Consider the following 20,890-nt stretch of genomic DNA (forward strand, 5'->3'; position numbering starts at 1 on the left):
TGATTTTATATTATTTATTGACTTCAAAGCATTTCCATCTTGATCCATTTGAAACCACTTTAGTGTGTGACGTGGTTGTGCCATTTGTATGGTGCAATAAAATGGTCACTCCATTAAATTGAAGTGGCTTTACATATGTTATATGTAAGCATGAAAGAGAAAACCTTCAGTTTCATCTTTTCATTAAAGGTCGTTTCTTTTTTCTTTTGGGGGTAAAATGCTGGAATTGGTGACGGGCCATTGGAGTGACAATTGGCACTTGGCCAGGGTGAACCCTTCTTGTCACTTGTTCCTGAAAAATAAATACCAGTAACAATGAGAAGTTTTAACTACAGAGCACTTCATTAGGCATCGGGTCAAAAGACGTCATGCACGATGTAGTAAACGTATGACAAAAAAAACTCCAAAATGATTCATGATTTTCTTTTTCCAGCTTAATAGATTCATTGCAATGTGATTTCATTTATTAATAATGTTCAGCTAACTTTATATACCGCCATCTTAAAAGTCAAAACCACTATTAACAGATAGTACAGTAATCTCTCGATTATCGCATCTTCACTACCTCGCGTTTTTTCCCCCCGCTATTAATTATTATTATTTTTTCCAAGTTCATAAAAAGCGGAAGCCACTCTAGCGACTAGGACTCAGCACTGAAAAAAAAGTTCTAATAGGGGTGACTCTACTTCGCGATTTTTCGATTATCACGGCCATGTCTGGTCTACATTAACCGCGATATTTGAGGGATAACTGTACTTGACAATTATATTCACATTTGAGGAAAAATATGTATGGAATTCTGCTGCTTCTATTTAGACTGGATAATTTTTGGTTGGCACACTACTTGATGCATTTAACATTTGTGTCAGGTAAAACAATTTGTAATTTGAGATAATAATAAATTAAAATGTATAATATTGTGACATATCAAGATATAAAATGGACCATATCGCGATAGAATTTTTCCCCCCATGTCACACAGGACTGACAAGTGGGGTCGGGGGGGAATCAGCTTGCTTTGGGATTTTATTCAGGTAAAACATGCGCTGCAACAAGAGAAGAATTAGTAGAATTTTTTAAATTATTCTAATAAAAAATAAACCAATCAAGTCAATGAATCAATTCATCACACAAGGCAAATTTTACATGAGGCTCTCACCTGTGATGTCTCAGTTCTCTTTTCCAGATGACTCCGTAAGTCTAGGTTACTGGGTGGATCGTAGCAGCTACTAACATTGTTGGACCAGCCCAAGAGGCAATGCTGTTAAACAGCAAGAGACAAGACATGAAAAACCACCAACAATATCCTACTCGTACTACAACGTGCTGAGACTGTTCCCCTTACAGAGGGCAACCCCAAACTGTCAGCCGGATCGAAGCTTTTCCGGCGATGCGCTTTGTACTCGAAAGGTGGTAGAACGGTGGCACGTGGGATGCTGACCCTGAAGAACAAACACATTTATTTATATTTCCTGGAGGAAAAAAAGCTGTCTGGAGCTCCCACTGTTGTTACCTGACGAGAGCTGGTTTGTCTCGAGTGTGCGGGTGAGCTGATTTTGGCCGTCTGCACACGGGACACCGTTCCTGTGCGTGAACGGGGACGGGGAACAATCGGTTGTTCACCGTGTACAAGAACGTGCCTGGGGAAAGAGTAGCGTGAATGAGGATTATTAACATATTTGATAGTTGTTATAGCTGCAAGATGATCTTTACACTGATGAGTATCCGTGTCATCGCCCAGGCAGTCTGTGTCTGCTAACAGCGTCAGGAGAGAGGGCGCCGCTGGGTTGGATCTATACGAGGGGAAACATGATCATATTGGTTAAACTGAAAAGAAAAAAAAAATAGAATAATTTGACTGAAACTTAAAAAAAAATGCGTAGGTGGTATTCCAGATGCTTAATTCATTAAATATAAAGTGTTTCTATTGTGAATATATTTAAAAAAAAAATACAAAACGTGTTGCTGCAAACCCATTGCAACGGTGCTTTAAATCTAAAGAAAGGTAACCGAGGGGTTTCCAGCAGGTGTCCATTCTGATCTCTACCGCCCACCAGTGACACCAGTTACAGATCTAAAACAATGTTTATTTTAGCTTTTTTTTAAATATAATTTCAGATTTTACAAAATGATTTTTGAACTAAAAACAGAAAAATAAATGATAAAAAAATTCAATTATTGATTTAAAAAGGGGGAAATCAGGAAATTTAATATACATCTATACTCTTCATTTTAATTTGATCCTAAAACAGAAAGTCGGCACTCATGATTTACTTTCCCGGGCCACACAAAATGATGCGGCGGGGCCAGATTTGGCCCCCGGGCCGCCACTTTGACACATGTGCGCTAGTGTCAAAGCATTTCCAAAAAGGGCTACGTGGGTGCAAGTTTTCTTTCCAACCAATGAAAAAAACACTTATACCAATCTGATTTCCTGCATGTGTAAACCGTTGATTGCAATCAAGTGCTGCTTGTTCTTGCAGAAAATTCATTGGCTAAACTGTCGGCTCTGTAATGGTTGGAACTAAATGAAGGATTCTCTTGTCCTTTTGTGGAATTAGTTTGACACCCCTGCTTTAATCCATTTGATCATGAGTTAGCTGAAGACGACTAAAAACAGGCAGCTGATGCAATATAACTAACTGACTTGTCTCTGGGCTGGTGGATGCACTCCTTTTTATTTTGCGCTCGAAAATCTTGTAGTTCCTTGTAGAAATCCTCTGAGCGTTCGTTCAGGGTCTTTTCCACATCAAGAACACCTAAGAAGGAACAGAGTGCAGTGACAAATTGAATTGGTTATTGGGCTGTTTTGACCAAAGTCACCTCCTTTAATCAATGGCCGCCATCAGAGTTAATGATGCGTACCCGCTATCCAGTCGTATCCAAGTAACGGCCGCAAACGAGGGCTGCTATCCGAAACAGATTCTTCTGGGATTCCATCCTTCTGAAAAGTGACTTCACCCATGTTTTGCTGCATGTTCTAATGGGAAAAAGTGAGGCACAGTTTACAAAACAAATAAACAAAACAAAAAACACCTTCGCCTGTACCTTTGCAGGTACAGCGCCTTTTTTTTGCTCACCTGTCGTTTGGTCTGCGGCGCTGGACATAATTTAGTAGCAAAAGGCTCACTGCTGCCATCTTTGCGTGGCGATGCAGTAATTTTGTCCGATGTTTCGGGTGCCCAAGATGTCGATGGGGTTGGACTTGGAGTGTAAGGATCTTGGTCACAAGTATCGGAGAGGATTGTCACATGTTTCTCTGAGGAGTAAAATGTTAGCAATCTGTTAATATGTTCTTAAATTATAAAAACTTTTACACATTAAGACTACCTATTAGTTGACAGTCATGAAGGATGTTTGGTTTGTATTTTTCTTGAGTCTTACTTGGGGGCCTAATGATAGTTTAGTATATATATATTATAGTGCTACTTTGAAATTCATTATGGGTTTGTGTGCATGTGTGCAATGTGACTAATAACAGTTAATCGCAAGTATTTCATGGTATTAATCGTAATTCAAGTGTTTAATTGTTGGCAAGAACTGGTTACATTACGTTCATTTTGGAAAAAGCAACTTTTGAGTAGATGTCTAATGTTTGATCACTGTCTTTTAATATCATGGTGGTAGTTTGATGAATGTTGAAATTAGACATTCCAAAAAGGGTCAAAGAAAAGCTGTTTGAAATAACGTCGTTTTTATTTGCATTTTCCTTCTTTTGTTTTTGTTGTTGTTGCAAGCACAACGCACAACGGTTGGAATCACTAGTTTCAATTGCTGCTAAGTCAAAACTTGAACGTTGCATTGACTTGTAGGTATGCATTTAACGTGCAAGTTTCCATAGAAAATTTGTAACTCCTTTGAGCTGCTTCAAAAAGCAATTTTAACAACTTACCTTTGCACTTTCTTTTCATTTCCCTTGCACACCTTACACTTCTCTCACGACAAAATGATTAAATGTTGATTACGTTACCTAAACATAATCGTTTCACTCTATTGACATCATTTTTGAAGAACACGACATCAAATACGCTGACATTTTCCTTCCGCGTTTTGAAGTGACGCCATTGTATCTTTCGTATATCCGTTTTTTAAAAAGCGCCCTTCACTCCTTTTCCATGTCAACACCAAACCCCATAATCTGATTGGCTAACAGCTCCCTACCCATCATGCTTTGTCGGGCAAACCCTTAAAGCGGCAAACACGTTCGAATTGAAATCAAGCAAACTGTAGAGGGCAGCATTTGCAATGAATTCAAATGTTATTATTTTTAATCTAATAGGGTAAATAAAGACGTCACCTATTACCAGAGGATATACATTCTTTTTTTTCTTCTCATTTGCTGAGTGCACTTTGAAACGATTCATCTGACAAATATTGATGATGAAATATACCCCCCCCCCAAAAAACTGGAAAAAGTAGTTAAACCTGACAAGAGAAAATCAGTTTTTGTAAAAGTACAAACACTTTGACATAAAATCATGGCATTCCTAATCAGTTGTAAATACTTGCGTTACCCCTATTTTACAAAACAACAATTGTTTTAAATTCCAACAAAAAAAACCGAAAATTTATGGCTCATATGAGTTACTTCTAATACATTACCTCATCTGGTTTTCTGAACCGCATAATCCTCACTAGGGTCGTGGGGGGGTGCTGGAGCCTATCCCAGCTGACTTCTGGCCAGAGCCGGGGGGACACCCTGAATTGGCGGCCAGCCAATCGCGGGGCACTGTGAGGCCAAGGTCGCCGGGCCACCATAAAGCTCTGATATTGCAAGAAAAAAAAATGGTTACAATGGGAGCATAATCCATGCTAACAAAAAATTAACATTAACTGTATTAACACAAAAAGGAAAATAAAGTTGTATTTTTCTGGCAGGTACCATAATAAAATATATAAAGTAACTCTAGAAAAAAAAATCAAAATTTAATTCTGATATAAATATTATATGAAATTATTTTTGTTTATACATTGGATTATTTCTAGGGAAATTATTTCATGAGAGTAGGATAAAAGAATGATTTATATAAATATAGTTTTAATTGAAATACAGTGGGAAATAGCTGTGGCTGTTGTGCTCTTAAAAAATAAGATATTTTGCTTTTGTTTGCTTTTATTCAAAAACAGTACTACTATAGTAAATTCAAACATTGTTGTTGTAAAACATTAAAGCACCCACCTCCACCCCACTCTACTCCGCTTTGATTATTTAGCTGAAATAAAGAGAGCGTTTTTTTTTTAAATTTATGTTGCTGTTGGACATCTGCCATTAATGAGCGACGGAGGCAGGCCGTAATTGTTGGTGGCCAACCAGCGGGGGGTTTAATTGGAGAGGCAGGGAGGAATATACAACCTGGCGACTGCCCCCGTCGCCCCGTAATGGAGTACGATTGGGCGACTAATCAAAACGGGACTGGGCCTGCTCGGCTAACCGTGACCGGAATACTGAGTGGCCACCGTGCGGGGTTGGCTCGGCGGGGGGAGGCGAAGGGGGCGCCCGCCGGTGCTAAGCGGCACGCGCTCCTGACCCCGCGGCACCTTATCATGAGCGTGGACACGGATGGTCAGCCTGGTAACCTCCTAAGACCCAAATTTTTGCAAGGCATGCATTTTTATTTATTACTAATTGGGAACTGATGAGTATAAAAACAAATAATGATCTTTTTACATGATGTACTTTCTGAGAAAATTGAAGTCCACATCATAAGTGGACGTCAGGACTTTGTAGTAGTCCAAAATTTAACATTGTAGTCTTGTGACAACCAAAAATGTGATGTCCACACATGATGCCAGGTCATAGGAGGTTAATGTTCGCGGAGTCGTTAGTGATGGGGATTATTCCGGATCAGTTTTACGGAACATGTTGCATGTTACTTTTCCCCCACTGTAGGAGTAGATACGCGTGTTTTACCTGTCACGTGTTGTGCTGCCATGAGTGAGGTCATTATGTATCGTGACGGGCCTGTTTACATGGTGAACGAGGTTCATTCGTCCAGGGGCATTGGGCTTTACAGTAGACATTTATTCCCAAGTTCATAAAAGTATAGCAATATAGTTTCCAGATACAAAATAGTCATGATTATGAAAGACCCTGATAAGATTTTGATTGACATAGCAACCTGTAGATGGAGGTAACATCTGATTGGATAGATAAATACACAATGTAGCCAAGAAAAACACTACAAAATGGTCAGAATAGATATAAATCATATGTTAGAGCGTCTGCCTCACAGTGGGGGAACTGGGTTCAAATCCAGGTCGGTCCACCTGTGTGGAGTTTGCATGTTCTCCCGGGCCTGCGTGGATTTTCTCTGGGTACTCCGCTTTCCTCCCACATTCCAAAGATATGCATGGTAGTCTGATTGGACGCTCTAAATTGCCCCTAGGTATAAGTGTGAGCGTGAATGGTTGTTTGTCTCCTTGTGCCCTGCGATTGGCTGGCCACCAATTCAGGGTCAGCTGGGATAGGCTCTAGCACCCCCCGCGACCCTAGTGAGGATAAAGCAGTCCAGAAAATGAGATGAGATCACCCTTTTAGAAATTCTCATAGTATAGCAATACAAATTTTATTGTAATTATTGCAAAGCTAAATTTAATTAATTTCATTCAAAAATTCTTTTATTTCATTAAAAATAAGCAGAATTTTTGTTAAATCATTATTCATTTTCCTATTTTGTCTTGCCACTCCAAAATAAAGTACTTTGAAAGAGTGGACTCTTAAGTCTCAGGAAATCAACTCAATTTATAAAAAAAAGAAGAAGAGAATGGGCATCTGCTGACAGAAGGGGAAGGTGACGGGCTGAAAATATTGAAGGGATTTGCGGATTTTGGAGTGAAAGGTTGTGGCGCGATAAGCAAGAGCCAACAGATCGATTAGGTGTGCAGCCCTCCTGCATCGGCAGTGCCCCGATGCCATTAAGATCAAGGAGATTAGTGCTAGCGCAATGTGAGAGGAAGCTCGAGAACCCAGGGAATCGGATTGGCCTTTTTTAACTGTTTTTAATTTTAGACTCAGAGTTACGCAGTATATTGTTGTGCCGCAACAACATTTCAATTGAAGGTGCCGTTGACTGAAAGAAACGTTTACTTTTCTTCTGTAATCTTGCCAAGGCGCACAAGATGGCGGCACACTTATTTCAATTTAAAGAATAGCAATTATGTACGCTCACGCGTTTACCCGCTGTGTGTTTACGCCACTGTTATGGCGACTGATTGATGGTGGGCAGTCCATCAATAGCGTGACCTCATTTAAGCTTTATATTCCACCACAGGGCCGCTTAATGGGCCCAACACGCCGGGGAGGGGGATTAAAAAGTGAGTCGTAAATCAGCGGAGACGCTACCGAGTTGCTATCGCACCCCCTAAATGAAAGTCTGCACACCCACGGACGGGCTCCTAATTTAAAGCAATTGCATCTCAACTGGTCTTTTCTTACAGACTAAAAATGAAAATGAATTAAAAAGTGGTACACAAGAAAATAAAAATACACTTTACAGCTGTAGGTATGTAAATATTTTATGGCAAGTAAAAAAAAACTAAATAAAAATAATTGAGTGGAGTTGGCAAAACTTCCCAAAAAATAGCAGAGATTTGTTTTAAAATGACCGTATTTTTCGGAGTATAAGTCGCATTTTTTTGGAAGGGCAATTTTGGATTTTTCAGACAATTATACTTAAAAAACACAGCAGGCTCTCGGTGGTCAGAGAAGAAAAATAAGGCCAAGTAATTAATAAATATTTAATATTGATGATTTTGATATTATAGGATTTATAATAATATCAATTACTTAAAGTGAGCTCTTCCAGTCAAAAGGATTTGACGTCTCTCGCCATCAATGGCAGCCATTGAATTAATATAAAAAACGTACTATTCATTCCCCTAAACATTCCAAAAGAGATCTTTCTCCATGTTAACATGTTTTTTAAAAAAATACTATTTGTATTATTGCTCTCTTTAAATGAGCAATTAGCTTGGCTAAGCCTACAAGGCAATAAACAACCCATACCGACATGACTGTATCCAATCGAGAGTCATTTTTGCGTCCAAGCTCAACTTTTTTTGTCCTCCCTGGCGACCAAGCCTAACAATGGCACTCCTGCACTAATTACAACGCTTTTAAGCCAGTATTGGTGTACCTTACAATCGAGGAGTTGACAAATAATTGCAGTAAACGTGATGGGCGGTCACACATTACGAGTCAAACGAGCAACACGTGAACCGAGCAAGGAAAACACAGCTGGCTGCGGAGAAGCTGCAAGTTTTAAAAGAAGAAAAGCAATGTGAGAGAGAAAAGGAGAGACAGAGAGAGCGAGAGAGCGAGAGAGCGAGAGAGCGAGAGAGCGAGAGAGCGAGAGAGCGAGAGAGCGAGTCAGTCTTCTATAGCACTTGATTTGCGCTGAGTGGAAACGCATTAGACGGAAAAAAGGAAGGAGCTTTAGGTGACTTTTCTTTTTCATCAAAGTCCAGCCTCAAATGTTTAGATGCCCTCAGGATGGTCAAATTTAGGGAAAAAGGAAAATGGTAGTTAGCAAAACAAACGAGCCTATCCCAGCTGACTTCGGGTCAGAGGCGGGGGACATCCTGAAATGGTGGCCAGCCAATCGCAGGGCACAAGGAAACAAATAACCATTCATGCTCACACTCTTACCTAGGGGCAATTTAGTGTCCAATCTGTCTGTAATGTGGGAGGAAACTGGAATACCCAGAGAAAACCCATGCAGGTCCGAGGGAGAACATGCAAACTCCACACAGGTGGACTGACCTGGATTTGAACCCACGTCCAGTCTATTTCAATAATCGATCACTTCCAGACCATCACAGTTAAAATGAATTGGACATCTGCTGCCATCAATGGCAGCTAGAGTCAATATACGTGATAGCATAGTACCAAATGAATAAATAAAATTCCAGGAAAAAATACTAACAAAAAAAATCCACTAATTTGAATTTATGTCTTCAATCATCCTCTCTGATTACAACTAGTTTTAATTTATTTATTTGAGGTTTTTTTTAATGGATTTGATTTTCTTCAGAATTATATATATCTGTCGTCACACACTGCTTTTTGAATTGACATTTTTAATTATTTATAACTATTTAAATAATTATTTCCCCTCCGAAACAGGTCCTTACTTAGAATTAAAGGTATTGAAAAAATATTGAATTTCTTTTTATTGCCCCTGGCAAAATACATGCGGGCAACACTAATATTAGATTGGGATGTTAAACGGGGGTCGTAAAATATTGTTCTGTGGACCACAATTGGCCCCTTGAGTGCATGTCTGAGACCTTTGTACGTATGTATTATTCATAATCGAAATGCTGTAGACGATGAATATTAGAAGTGAAGCTTCCCCTCGTCCATTCATCAAATATTAAGTTTGTTGCAAAGGTGTACTTTGCCCAGTACAGTTCATCACTCATCATTCCACAGCAGTGACATCTCAGCAATCCATATCATTCTGCATATTAAAATGTGCTAAAAAAAACTCTCCGAAGGTCGTTACTCGTCTGAGCCGGCGGCTGCTCTTGGTGATCAGCTAATTAGAAAATTTAATCAGGCCTCATCATGCCAATCACGAGGAAAGATAAAGTGGTGATGAGGCAAATTTGGGGAAACGTGCAGTAGGATGCCACTTTAGGGCAGCGTGATAAGATCACAAAAATAAGATAAATTTGGAAAAGTATTGGAAACTCATGTATTTAATCTACTTAGACTGTGTAGGAGTGCCTAATGCTGTGTGGAAATCAATTTTAAGGTCAGACAAGGTCAGCTGATTTTATGGAGGTTGTTTTGGAGACAAAATATTTTGTATGTGTATGGACATACATGTGTATACATATGCAAGCCAGAGTACCTGGAGAAAACCCACAATTTGGCAGGGAGAACATACAGGAAGGTCGCGATCTAATAACTGCAGAGCCATGTGCTAACCACTCTTCCACAGTGCCACCTAAATAAATAAATAGCTGCATGGCATTTTAAATAGTATTGGCATTTTCTGACAACACTATTTTTTCTTCATCTGGAAGAATCAAATATTCTTGAATCCATTATTAATCACAATTAATCCCAAGGGTAGACCAGGTCAGTCCAACTGTGTGGAGTTTGCATGATCTCCCCGGGGCTGCGTGGGTTTTCTCTGGGGATTCCGGTTTCCCTCCTACATTCCAAAAACATGCATGGTAGGCCGATTGGACACTCTAAATTGCCCCTAGGTGTGAATGTGAGCGTGAATGTTTATTTGTCTCCTCGTGCCCTGTGATTGGCTGGCCACCAATTCAGGGTCAGCTGGGATAGGCTCCAGCATGCCCCGCGACCCTAGTGAGGATAAAGTGGTTCAGAAAATGAGATGAGATAAGATCTCAAAGGTCTCATGCGATGAATTCGTTGGCCGCCATTTATTATCACAGACTTGATCACGTTTCGGTACCATCAATGGCGATAGATTGTCCGATCGCTCCCAGCTAACGTGGATTTGACGTCAATCACCATCAACGGCAGCCGCAGATGAACTTTGATCAATATTTTAATGAAAAATGATTTCACTTGAGCCCACCTCAATCCACACCCAGGACAATATCACCCCCCCCCCATTTTTGCCCCCCCCAGAATCACCGTAGGCTCCCATTTTTTTAGGTGTACTGCAAAAACGGGGTAATACCGTAAAAAATATTTCCGCAGTAGTCCCCCATTTTTTGCAGGTGTACTGCAAAAACCACGAAACGTGAAAAAACGCGAAAAATGGGGGAATACTGCACTCATTCCTCTTATCAAATAACGCACCTTTTCCCTCCCCCTTTCTCTCTCTCTCTTTCTCTCTCACCCTCCCTCGCTCTCATAGTCTATCCACCGCCTCCCTGTTTACCCCCCGAGCGGCACATTGGCTCACAAGTGGATCTCCCCCTCGAGCCAACCGCAGCACGGACTCATTTCTCCACACACCAGCTCTGAGTGGATGCTCACTCAGCAGGGGTGTTTTGAGATATTAGCGTGCGCGTCTGCAAGGGGGGTGTGAGAGTTTGCACGGTGGCGGGGGGGAGCCGCTCGCCCACCTGCAGCGTCCCCGTTCAAAGGTAAGACGCCGTTTTTCGTTGCCGGGGTGACGTCTAATAACGAGGATGGAAAAAAAAGATGGGGGTTGGAGCGGCAAAAGTGAATGCCAAGTGTTACATTTTCATGAACGTAATCTTTTGTGGCACTTTCTGACATTCATAGTCCCATTTTGATAAAGAAAATTCTCCTTGAGTACACTTTTCCTTATTTGAGGTGAAAATGATCTCCAAATGGGCGAGTAAAATTGCATATTTTCATGTTGAATGTGTTCGCTGTAGCTTGAAAAGTTTAGTTAGTAAATGTCATGATTTAAAAGGAAATTACCTAAAAAAAATGGTCATTAACATCAGTGATAAGGAAACTGCATTATATTTAAACTTGTGAAAGTGTAATGGTTAGTCTACAGCAGGGGTCTCAAACTTGCGGCCCGCGGGCCAACTGCGGCCCGCGGGACGATAATTTGCGGCCCCCGTCTTAATATGAAAGATCGATTTTTTTTTTTTTTTTTTTTTTTTTTTTAATTTTTTTTTTTTTTTTTTTTTTTACCCCTTTCCCCATGATGGCGCCGTTTAAGTGGCAGCCAGTGGCAGTAGCTCTGTCCACTCATGTTTTTCTTGTTTTACAGCATGTTTTACATGAAAAATTAGAGGGAACATTGACATGCACCTGCTTGTGGCAGGTGTGATACTGGTGTGCCGATAGCGAGCAATGATGATGTCGTGACCGGATGATTCGCCTAAAGACGTTTCGCCGACGGACGTTTGACAGACGGACAGGTCGTACTAGTATTTGTTAGTTTAATGATTAAATACAAATACTAGTATTTGTATTTAATCATTAAACGCTGTTTTCAGCTGGATTTGACCGAATTTGAGAGCATTTTGAGCCGTTTGGCGAATGGACGTCTATAGACGTTTTTTTGCCTCCATCGCGATATCATCCAGTATTTGTATTTAATCATTAAATGCTGTTTTAGGATGGATTTGACCCGATTGCTGTCATTTTACGGCTCGGTTCTGCTACATCTGCCTGCCCAAGAGTGCTTATTCCCGGACTGCCATTGAAGGTAGACGAACATTGATTTTTACTATAATTTGGACAACACCGGCGGCGGGCCGGATTAAAAATCCTAACGGGCCGTATATGGCCCGCGGGCCGAGGTTGAAAAACTTGTACACACACGATCCGGCGGGGCGAGCGTTCGAATCCCGTTTCGGCGAAACCTCCGTTCGGCCGAATGAACGTTCGGTGGAACGTCCATTCGGCGACCTGCCCGTCTGTCAAACGTCCGTCGGCGAAACGTCTTTAGGCGAATCATCCGAGTACCGATGATGTCGCTCACACTGGTACTCAGTGCGCTCAGGGAGGTTGTCTTTCTGCTCAGACCAACAAAAAATTAGAGGGAACTTTGGTTCGGAGCTGAATGAACCAATCACGGTGAGGTATACGGCTCTGGAGGGCGGGACATCGGCCGGGCTGTCCAGTGCCTCGCTCACTCACTCATTCATTCCTCCAATCAGCTGGGCGGAGGAGAAGCCGTGAGGCCGATCACTCCGCTCGGCGCGCACACTCCTCCGCTGCTCTCAGCATAGAACTGAATGAGGCGCTATGATCCGTGATCCAGCCTGTGTCAGTGTCTGTAGCCATCTCCGCGATTGAAACGGAGAGCGAAAGTGCACATGCGCCACAAACCCGCGCGACTGAATGTGAAAGATCAACCCGAGACTCATTCCAAGTGGAAAAACATATTACAGAGCCCCAGAGATGTCTCTTTCAAAGCCTGCCGTGAAGAGAAAGGTCGGTGATGAGCACAGACAGTTTCAAGAAAAGTGGGGAGTGCAATATTTCTTTGTTGAACACAGGGGCACCCCGACGTGTCTCATTTACACTGAAAAAGTTGCGGTGCACAAGGAATACAATTTGAAACGTAATTGTACTATGAGACATGCTGAGGAGTACGAAAAATACCAGGGAGATGAGAGAGCCAACCAGGTTGCCAGTCTTAAAACACGTCTTCTGAGGCAACAGGATCTCTTCAAGAAGGCTACCAAAGACAGTAATGCAGCAGTCAAAGCTAGCTACGCCGTTTGTGAGTTGATTGATCCTGTGCTAAGTGATCCCAAATGGCTCATGGACTTGGCTTTTCTTGTTGATATCACACATGAGCTTAATGTACTGAACAAGAAGCTACAAGGCCAGGGGCAACTTGTCAGTGCTGCCTAGCATTCTGCACTAAACTTGTGTTATGGAAAGCCCAGCTCTCTCAGACAAACCTTTGCCATTTCCCAGCATGCAAGGCTCTCGTGGATGCAGGCACACCATTCAGTGGTGAGAAGTATGTTGAGGCCATTTCGAAGCTACAGGAGGAATTTGATCACAGATTTGCAGACTTCAAGACACACAAAGCCACATTTCAAATTTTTGCGGACCCCTTCTCCTTTGATGTGCAAGATGCCCATCCTGAGCTTCAAATGGAGCTCATTGACCTGCAGTGCAACTCTGCACTCAAAGCCAAGTTCAGGGAGGTGAGTGGAGAAGCAGACAAGCTTGGGCAATTTTTGAGAGAGTTGACCCCCAGCTTCCCTGAACTTTCCCGAAGGTTCAAGCGGACCATGTGCCTTTTTGGGAGCAGATACTTGTGTGAGAAGCTCTTCTCCACCTTGAACTTCAATAAGTCCAAGTACAGGTCCAGACTTACTGATGAGCATCTTCAAGCTCTACTGAGGGTCTCCACTGCTTCCTCCCTCAAGCCAAATGTGACTATGTGAGAAGAAGCGCTGCCAGGTCTCTAGCAGCAAGGAGTAGGCAAAAGAAGCCGTGTTCAGAATATTTCATGTTCAATGTTCCATTCAAGTTCAGAAAGTTAAAGGTTAAAGAGCTGTTAATACAGACATTTGAAACGGAATAAAAATAATTCATTTTCTCTACTTAGCCAGCCAGTGTATATCTACTGTATGCTCATTAGTATTATTTGGTTTTATATTACTGATTGATTTCTTTTTTATTCATCTTTAAGTTAATTTATTTAATTCATTATTTTTTGTTAAAAAATAAAGATATTTGATAACGTTGGAAAGTTTTATCAGTGCTTTTCTTGTGGAAATCCTGATGCGGCCCAGTCTCACCCAGACTCGGCCTCTAGTGGCCCCCAGGTAAATTGAGTTCGAGACCCCTGGTCTACAGGGATAAAAAATAAAAAAAAAATAATACGGGTCATTCATAGTTGACGGTGCTAAAAATGCACATCTGTTTTGTTCATTATTTGCCTGACTTGAAACAAGCTATGCGAGATGTAAAAAAAAAAAAACAATAAAAACTCTCTCTAGCAATGTTTCATAAGTCTAAAATATAAAAAAAAAGTTTAAAAAAATATTTGTAACAAATAATATTGCATATACATGTAAAAAAATGTTTCTAAGTGTGCGTGTATCATTTCTTAATGATTGTTAATAAAACAGGTCAGTTGAAAATTTTTTCACATTTTAAAAGAAATATAGATAAATTGTGTATTGTTTTGATAATGGATATTTTTGGATGCCTAGGAATTTGATCAAATATTTCATTAAGAATCTTCAAAATTATTTCATTAGGAAATGTTAATAGAAATTTTATCAAGTGAAGCTATTTTGAATGTATCAATTCAAAATACACCTTTTGCAAAGCTATAAAATATATGAAGCGAGATTTTAAAATGATCGTGAAAACATGTTTGAGATATAAAATGTCACATATTATGATCAACATTTAAAAAATATATCAAAAGTAATATTTCAAATGACAGAATGAGTAATACGTGAATATAAGCCCTGAAAAAAGTTTTTTTTTTTAAATCTGTAATACCTGACATTAATCAAACCTTTAGAAAGATTCACAATATTCAATACATACCATTTGAACTCCACTTATGGCAAAAAGGATTATTTGAGTTAATGTACGTGGAAATCAGCGTTAAAAAAAAAAGAAAAACTAGTCCACATAAACCAAACGTGAAGCTTCTACCACATTTATCCACAGGGAACAAATATCATCAACTCAATTCATTTTGGAGTCGTGTGGAGAAATTGAAATTGTGCGACGACACCTTTAGCAAATAGCTAATTAGTTTGTGCCTCTAGCGAGCACAACGTTTGGAAGCGTTATCAGTTGCGCTCTGCCGTCAAGCTGCGGTCAACTAAAATGAAGAGATGGTTGAGTAATGATCTTTTCGCTTTGTCCGTCACTAGTACATTTTGCTCCTATATTTCTTTTTTATTCTTTGTTATTAACAATGAGTGGTAACATGGCAAAAAAGCGCGCCTTCTTGTTTATTTTCTATTATCTGTGTACACAGACCTGGGTTCAAATCCAGGTCGGGTCACCTGTGTGGACTTTGCATGTTCTCCCCGGGCCTGTGTGGGTTTTATCCGGGTATTCCGGTTTCCTCCCACATTCCAAAGACATGCATGGTAGGCTGATTGGACACTTGAAATTGCCCCTAGTTCTGAGTTTGAGCGTGAATGGTTATTTGTCTCCTTGTGCCCTGCGATTGGCTGGCCACCAATTCAGGGTCTGCTGGGATAGGCTCCAGCACCCCCCGCGACCCTAGTGAGGATAATGCCGTTCAGAAAATGAGATGAGAAGCGATAAGACATTAAACATTAGTTTGACACTGCATGTAAAACTGTTACAGTTGTGTATCCTGTTTTTGTATAACAATACAGAATGTATTCAAGTATAACGCGCACCCGTGTATAACGCACATCCATAACTAAAAATTGGTATAAAGTTTTTTTCCCAGCTCACACCAAAGATTGCACCGGTACTGACAACTGGCAAATGCAAAACACATGTCGCAATGACAAAACATTTATTCACAACATATGGTACGGAAACCTAGTAAAACAAACTATACTACCAATATGAACATAATTATCAAATGGAATTTACAATTTTAAATCCTTAAAGTCTAATTCATCAACATATTATTTAAATTTTTCACAGTCTGATTCATTGTTTTCACCGGGATTCGTGTATAACGCGCTTTGCTTCAGTTTTTGGGTACAAAATTTTGCATGTTATACTCGCATAGGTTCTTTATCCTTTGGAACACAATCTTTATAATACTTAATGTAATATACTTCTATATGAATATCTATATTATATATCCTGTGCTTTATGAAGTAAAATAAAAATTTTAAAAGCCAGGAAAATTTGGACTTTCCACCCCTTTACTTTATTGTCTTTGGCTATGCACCCTCTTAGAAGGCAATGTCGTGATAAAATGAAAAGGGAAAATTGTGTGTGGGGGAAAATTGTGATTATATTAATATTCAGCAGTGTTTTGGTGGCCAAAGGTAATTGCAAATGTGTGGCCAGTTGTGAAAAAATAGATTCAGAGAGAATGTAGGCTGAAATTAAGCTTCCTGTGCGCGCCATATTCAGTGATATTGTCATCCTTAGTTGTGAGCCAATAAAAACTAGGCAGCTGGCCGTAGTTGGCCTACAGGCAGTTGTTTACACACCTGGTAGAGAGCGCCGAATTAGAGAGTACTGATACAGTTTTTCTTTGTGAGGAGGACATTAACTAAAATAGATAGTCTTTAGTTATTCATGGTTGGATCCGAAGAAAAATTGGTAGGAAAATTCCTGCGATGTATACACTGATTCTTGGAACCTGTTTTGATATTATCTCAAGTAATTAATAGCAGACTTACCATTGCCTGTAGGTTCAAAGTTTGCCAGTAGAGGTCTTGCATCCTCTTCAGGTGTGATCGCCATGTCTCTGGGGTGATACTTTTTAGGGAGCCAGGCAGTCGTAGTTTGTTTTGAACTTGTTTCCCTCAAATCCATTCAAACCAATCAAATATTCTTGTGATCTGGCTCAGCCGGCTGTGAACAAATGAAGCGTTTGCATTTATTGACAAGCTGATATGACTTCTTGAATGAATGAGTTACAAAATTTTTGGCACTTCAAGAAGTATTTCTCAGCAGTGTGCTGGCCAATAAGTTTACATGGAAGTGTTAAAAACGTGACTTGACAAAAGGCTTCCATTTCACACTTTTAGAAGACCAGACAGACACGCTCTGGCGCACTCTGATGCCTTTCTAACGAGCCCGACCTTCTCACTCACCCATGAGTATTCATAAGTAGGGATGTCGAGGGGATTCGGGTGGAATGTGGAGGGCTAATGGGCCGGCGCGGTGGGACGCCGTGATTTACTGTCAGGGCAAATGATAGGGCGAGCGTGATGAAGGAAACAGGTGGTGGGCAATACAACAGAGGATGGCTCGACATTGTCCTTTCGTCCGGACCGGCCACGGCGCAACGGTGACTTGGCGCGCACGTAATTATGGAGTATGCAAATAAGCTCCCTTGAAATAGGCTTATGGCTCGAAGCTTAATGTGTGTATGTGTGAGTTTTAATAGCAAAATTACTGCTCGCAAAAACATTCAGTTCAACGCCAAACTATTTCAAACATATGGAAAGCAGCGATAAGAATGTAATGTTCGACTCTGGGAACATTTTTCTACGCTACTCCGAGCGGGGAAAAGTAACGACTCTATACGTATGCCAAGCGGAAATAACCTAAAGTGCATTTGTTGTCGATAAATGACATTCAGGTTTTCCAAAGTTTAAAAGCAACATTATTCACCAGTAATCTTTGACAGTTGAATAAAATGAAACATTTAGCCAATTTAAAAAAAAATGTAAAAGAAAAGTCAATATTTTGTATTGATAATTTTACAAGAGAAAAGTATGAAACCAAATAAGGGAAGTGAAAATTCTTATTGAGACGAAAAATTTCATTTTTTTTTTTTAATACAAAATTAAGCCATTTGCAAGGTCGGGCTCGTAGGTCATTAAAGTAGTAAGTAGGTGAGGGTCCCATGATTATTTTTTGTTTTTTTTCCTATAGAGGTTCCAGTCAGGAGAATGGGCAAATCGGAAAGCCAAATGGACATCATGGAAAAATCGAGTAAACCTGGCAAACGTGGATGGACGGTGGTGGAAATCGGTCTGTGTGTGCTCCTGCTGGTGGTCAGCTGCGCCCTAGGCGGCCTCGTGGTCCTCTATACATCTGCCCTGAAAGGTAACAAAAATCAGTTTGAGAACTCCACGTAGATTTTCATCTATGATATACATAGGCGGTCGAGTGGTTAGCGTCTCGGCCTCACAGTTTTAGGGTCGAGGGTTCAATCACAGGTTGGCCCACACTGTGTGGAGTTTGCATGTTCTCCACTGGCTTGCGTGGGTTTTATCCGGGTACTCCGCTTTCCTCCCACATCCCCAAAAACATGCATGGTAAGCTGGTTGGACACTCTAAATTCCCCCTAGGTATGACTAAGTGTGAATGTTTGTCCTTTGTCTCCTTGTGCCCTGCGATTGGCTGGCCACCGATTTTGGGTGTTCCCTGCCTGAGACCCGTAGTTAGCTGGGATAGGCTCCAGCACCCTTTTCGACCCTTGTTAGGATAAGCGGTTCAGAAAATGAATGAATGTATATAGTATAATACAAAAAGAATCAGTCTGCTTACATAGAATACAGAAATCAGAAAATACTACTCATACTACCTTTCTTTGTTTTTTTCGCTTTTTTAAATAAAAAGAATGTTTATATTTAAATGATATAGATATGATATTTGCATATACATGGAAAAGAATAAACAATATAGGTCAAAGAGAATATTTACTACTAAAAGGCTCAAAAAGATTTTAGACAATTTGGGGGTCAAGAGGTCTCCGAACAATTAATCCATGCTCAAAATAGTTGTTTATCTGCTAATTCATCGTGGCAGCCCTAATATGTACCCTCACTTTGAGAGTTTTTGTTCATGACTTTCTAAAAAAAAATCTATGCATTCCAGAACAATTCCAGGACGCAACCGAGCTTCAGAAATCAGCCGACATGGAAGGTGAGCAAATCTGTCAGGGCCGACAGTGAAAGCGGCACAATAAGGGATTAATAGTGTCAGAGTGGAAGCGCCACCTCGCTTAATACTTTAAAGTCTCTTTGTTGCCAAGTCAGCAGGATGGCACAAAAGTCACCGCTGAGTCCACCGTGTGACCGAGTGATCAATCCCAAATGTTTTAGACGAACGGTCTATGGTTTTACTCGGAAATTTTATGAGTCTGACTTTTTATACAAAAAGGTTTTGGTGTAAGATCTATCTATTTCCTCATTGGCGGGCATTGACGCTGATAGACGTACAACCCATTTCAACTGGGAGATGCTGTCTATCATTGTTAATGAAAGCCAAAGAGTTAATGAGGTAAAAGTTGTCATTTTTACAATTAAAAAACATTTTAATAGAATCCATCTAACCACAAAACATCTAAATTGTATCACAAAAATCTAAAAGAAATTCAAAAATATATATTTTAGATACAAGGACCTTACAATTGTACTTTTAAAAGTGTCACAAAAGCCAAAAAACACAAGCACACAAGTAATAATCCATTGATGACAAGTCTAACGTTTCATTTTAAGGTAAAATATCACAATTTTTAGGGTGTGTGACAGTTCAGTAATTGTTTTTCCATCCAGGTCAACTATTTCGCGCCAACATCGAAAATGTTTGCACGAGCGCAGACTGCGTCACAGCAGGTGAGGCCTTCAAGATTTGAAAATACGTGGAAAAAAAAAAGTCTCATTCCAACATTTGATCCAACTCTCGCACCAGCATCGCGGCTCATTCACAACATGGACACATCTGTGAAGCCCTGCGATAACTTTTATCAGTACGCCTGCGGCGGCTGGCTGGAGCGGCACGTCATTCCCGAGACGAGCTCGCGTCACAGTGTCTTTGATCTCCTTAGGGACAAGTTGGAGATTGTGCTTAAAGGTCAGTGTGTGACCATCGTTGAAATAGAAATGGCCAAATTACCACGCAATTGAAACTTAAAACTAACTTGAATGTGCGCTCATACACAATATAAACACCTGTCATATTAACATAGAATGTCATTGGCTAGCAACCAATTCATAGTGTACCCTGCCTACTGTCCATAAGTCAGCTGAGATAGGCTCCAGCACCCCCCGTGACCCTACAGAAAATTAATGACTTTTTCGGAAACATTTAATCTGATTTAGAAATTATTGTTATGAATTTACAAAGTTGTTTATTGCATGTTAAATGTATCATTTTGTAAACGAAACAAATCTGATCAATTATAACATACAATATGAAATGTTTGCTACTATACTAATGTAACTAACTTTTATTTAAACCTACATGTAACCCATCCAACAAAATCAATGCTTTGTATGAATTAGTCGTTCGGATATTAAGCATTTAATAATTTGGAACAATGACCGGTCGCTCCGAATACACACCACTGATATTTACGTCCTAAATAAACAGAAATAAGAAGCCCGCTGCTGTCTCCTGCTTTTCAGGAGCTCTCGAGACCGAGAGCCAAAACGACAGAGATGCCATCAAGAAGGCCAAAATCCTTTACACCTCCTGCCTGAACGAACGTAAGCTACATCTCCAAGTCAAAAGAAAACATATGAACATATTCCAGAACATAGTAGTGTGTGGATTTTACTATACAGCTTCTAAGGTCAAATATACCTCAAGAATATCCCCTAATTCATATTACGTTGACTAGGCTGCTTCATAAAGAGAAAATATGAGTTACAGTTCTTGCATTGTACCTGTCCAGGTGTCCCTAATGTTGTTCGGGCTTTCTTCTTCAGACCTCATTGAACAGCGTGATTCTCAGCCTCTCATGAGGCTTATCAGCATTATCGGCGACTGGCCTGTGGCTTCTGATGATTGGAACGCCACATCTGGTAAGAAAACCCCCGCCAACCTTGAGTTAATCGGTGTGCTGATTATTGAACCCTGAAA

At 40.4% G+C, this 20,890-nt stretch overlaps 2 protein-coding genes across 3 annotated transcripts in view; one reads left to right on the forward strand and one right to left on the reverse strand.

The window, feature by feature from the left end:
* Nucleotides 1-20,890, reverse strand: part of miip (migration and invasion inhibitory protein) — a 22,904-nt gene continuing 2,014 nt past the window's right edge. Inside the window, exons 5-16 of one of the 2 annotated variants that reach the window (XM_077603597.1) lie at nucleotides 20,695-20,829; nucleotides 18,020-18,120; nucleotides 16,750-16,924; nucleotides 4,603-4,764; nucleotides 3,081-3,259; nucleotides 2,866-2,980; nucleotides 2,648-2,759; nucleotides 1,714-1,793; nucleotides 1,514-1,640; nucleotides 1,346-1,442; nucleotides 1,160-1,261; nucleotides 1-292 (exon numbers count right to left, since the gene is read on the reverse strand). In XM_077603597.1, the coding sequence (XP_077459723.1) occupies nucleotides 173-292; nucleotides 1,160-1,261; nucleotides 1,346-1,442; nucleotides 1,514-1,640; nucleotides 1,714-1,793; nucleotides 2,648-2,759; nucleotides 2,866-2,977 (750 nt within the window). In that variant the 5' untranslated portion in view covers nucleotides 2,978-2,980; nucleotides 3,081-3,259; nucleotides 4,603-4,764; ... (1 more) ...; nucleotides 18,020-18,120; nucleotides 20,695-20,829 and the 3' untranslated portion in view covers nucleotides 1-172. Of the gene's footprint in view, nucleotides 293-1,159; nucleotides 1,262-1,345; nucleotides 1,443-1,513; nucleotides 1,641-1,713; nucleotides 1,794-2,647; nucleotides 2,760-2,865; nucleotides 2,981-3,080; nucleotides 3,260-3,892; nucleotides 4,134-4,602; nucleotides 4,765-16,749; nucleotides 16,925-18,019; nucleotides 18,121-20,694; nucleotides 20,830-20,890 lie in introns of those variants that run through there. The other variant, XM_077603596.1, reaches the window with a different exon arrangement.
* Nucleotides 10,885-20,890, forward strand: part of mmel1 (membrane metallo-endopeptidase-like 1) — a 16,884-nt gene continuing 6,878 nt past the window's right edge. The window contains exons 1-7 of the mRNA XM_077603593.1: nucleotides 10,885-11,076; nucleotides 17,954-18,127; nucleotides 18,902-18,949; nucleotides 19,582-19,641; nucleotides 19,718-19,879; nucleotides 20,434-20,514; nucleotides 20,737-20,832. Coding sequence (XP_077459719.1) covers nucleotides 17,971-18,127; nucleotides 18,902-18,949; nucleotides 19,582-19,641; nucleotides 19,718-19,879; nucleotides 20,434-20,514; nucleotides 20,737-20,832 — 604 coding nt within the window. The 5' untranslated portion in view covers nucleotides 10,885-11,076; nucleotides 17,954-17,970. The remainder of the gene's footprint in view (nucleotides 11,077-17,953; nucleotides 18,128-18,901; nucleotides 18,950-19,581; nucleotides 19,642-19,717; nucleotides 19,880-20,433; nucleotides 20,515-20,736; nucleotides 20,833-20,890) is intronic.

The sequence above is a fragment of the Stigmatopora argus genome, chromosome 6 (genome assembly GCF_051989625.1).
Source record: "Stigmatopora argus isolate UIUO_Sarg chromosome 6, RoL_Sarg_1.0, whole genome shotgun sequence".
Lineage (NCBI taxonomy): Eukaryota > Metazoa > Chordata > Actinopteri > Syngnathiformes > Syngnathidae > Stigmatopora > Stigmatopora argus.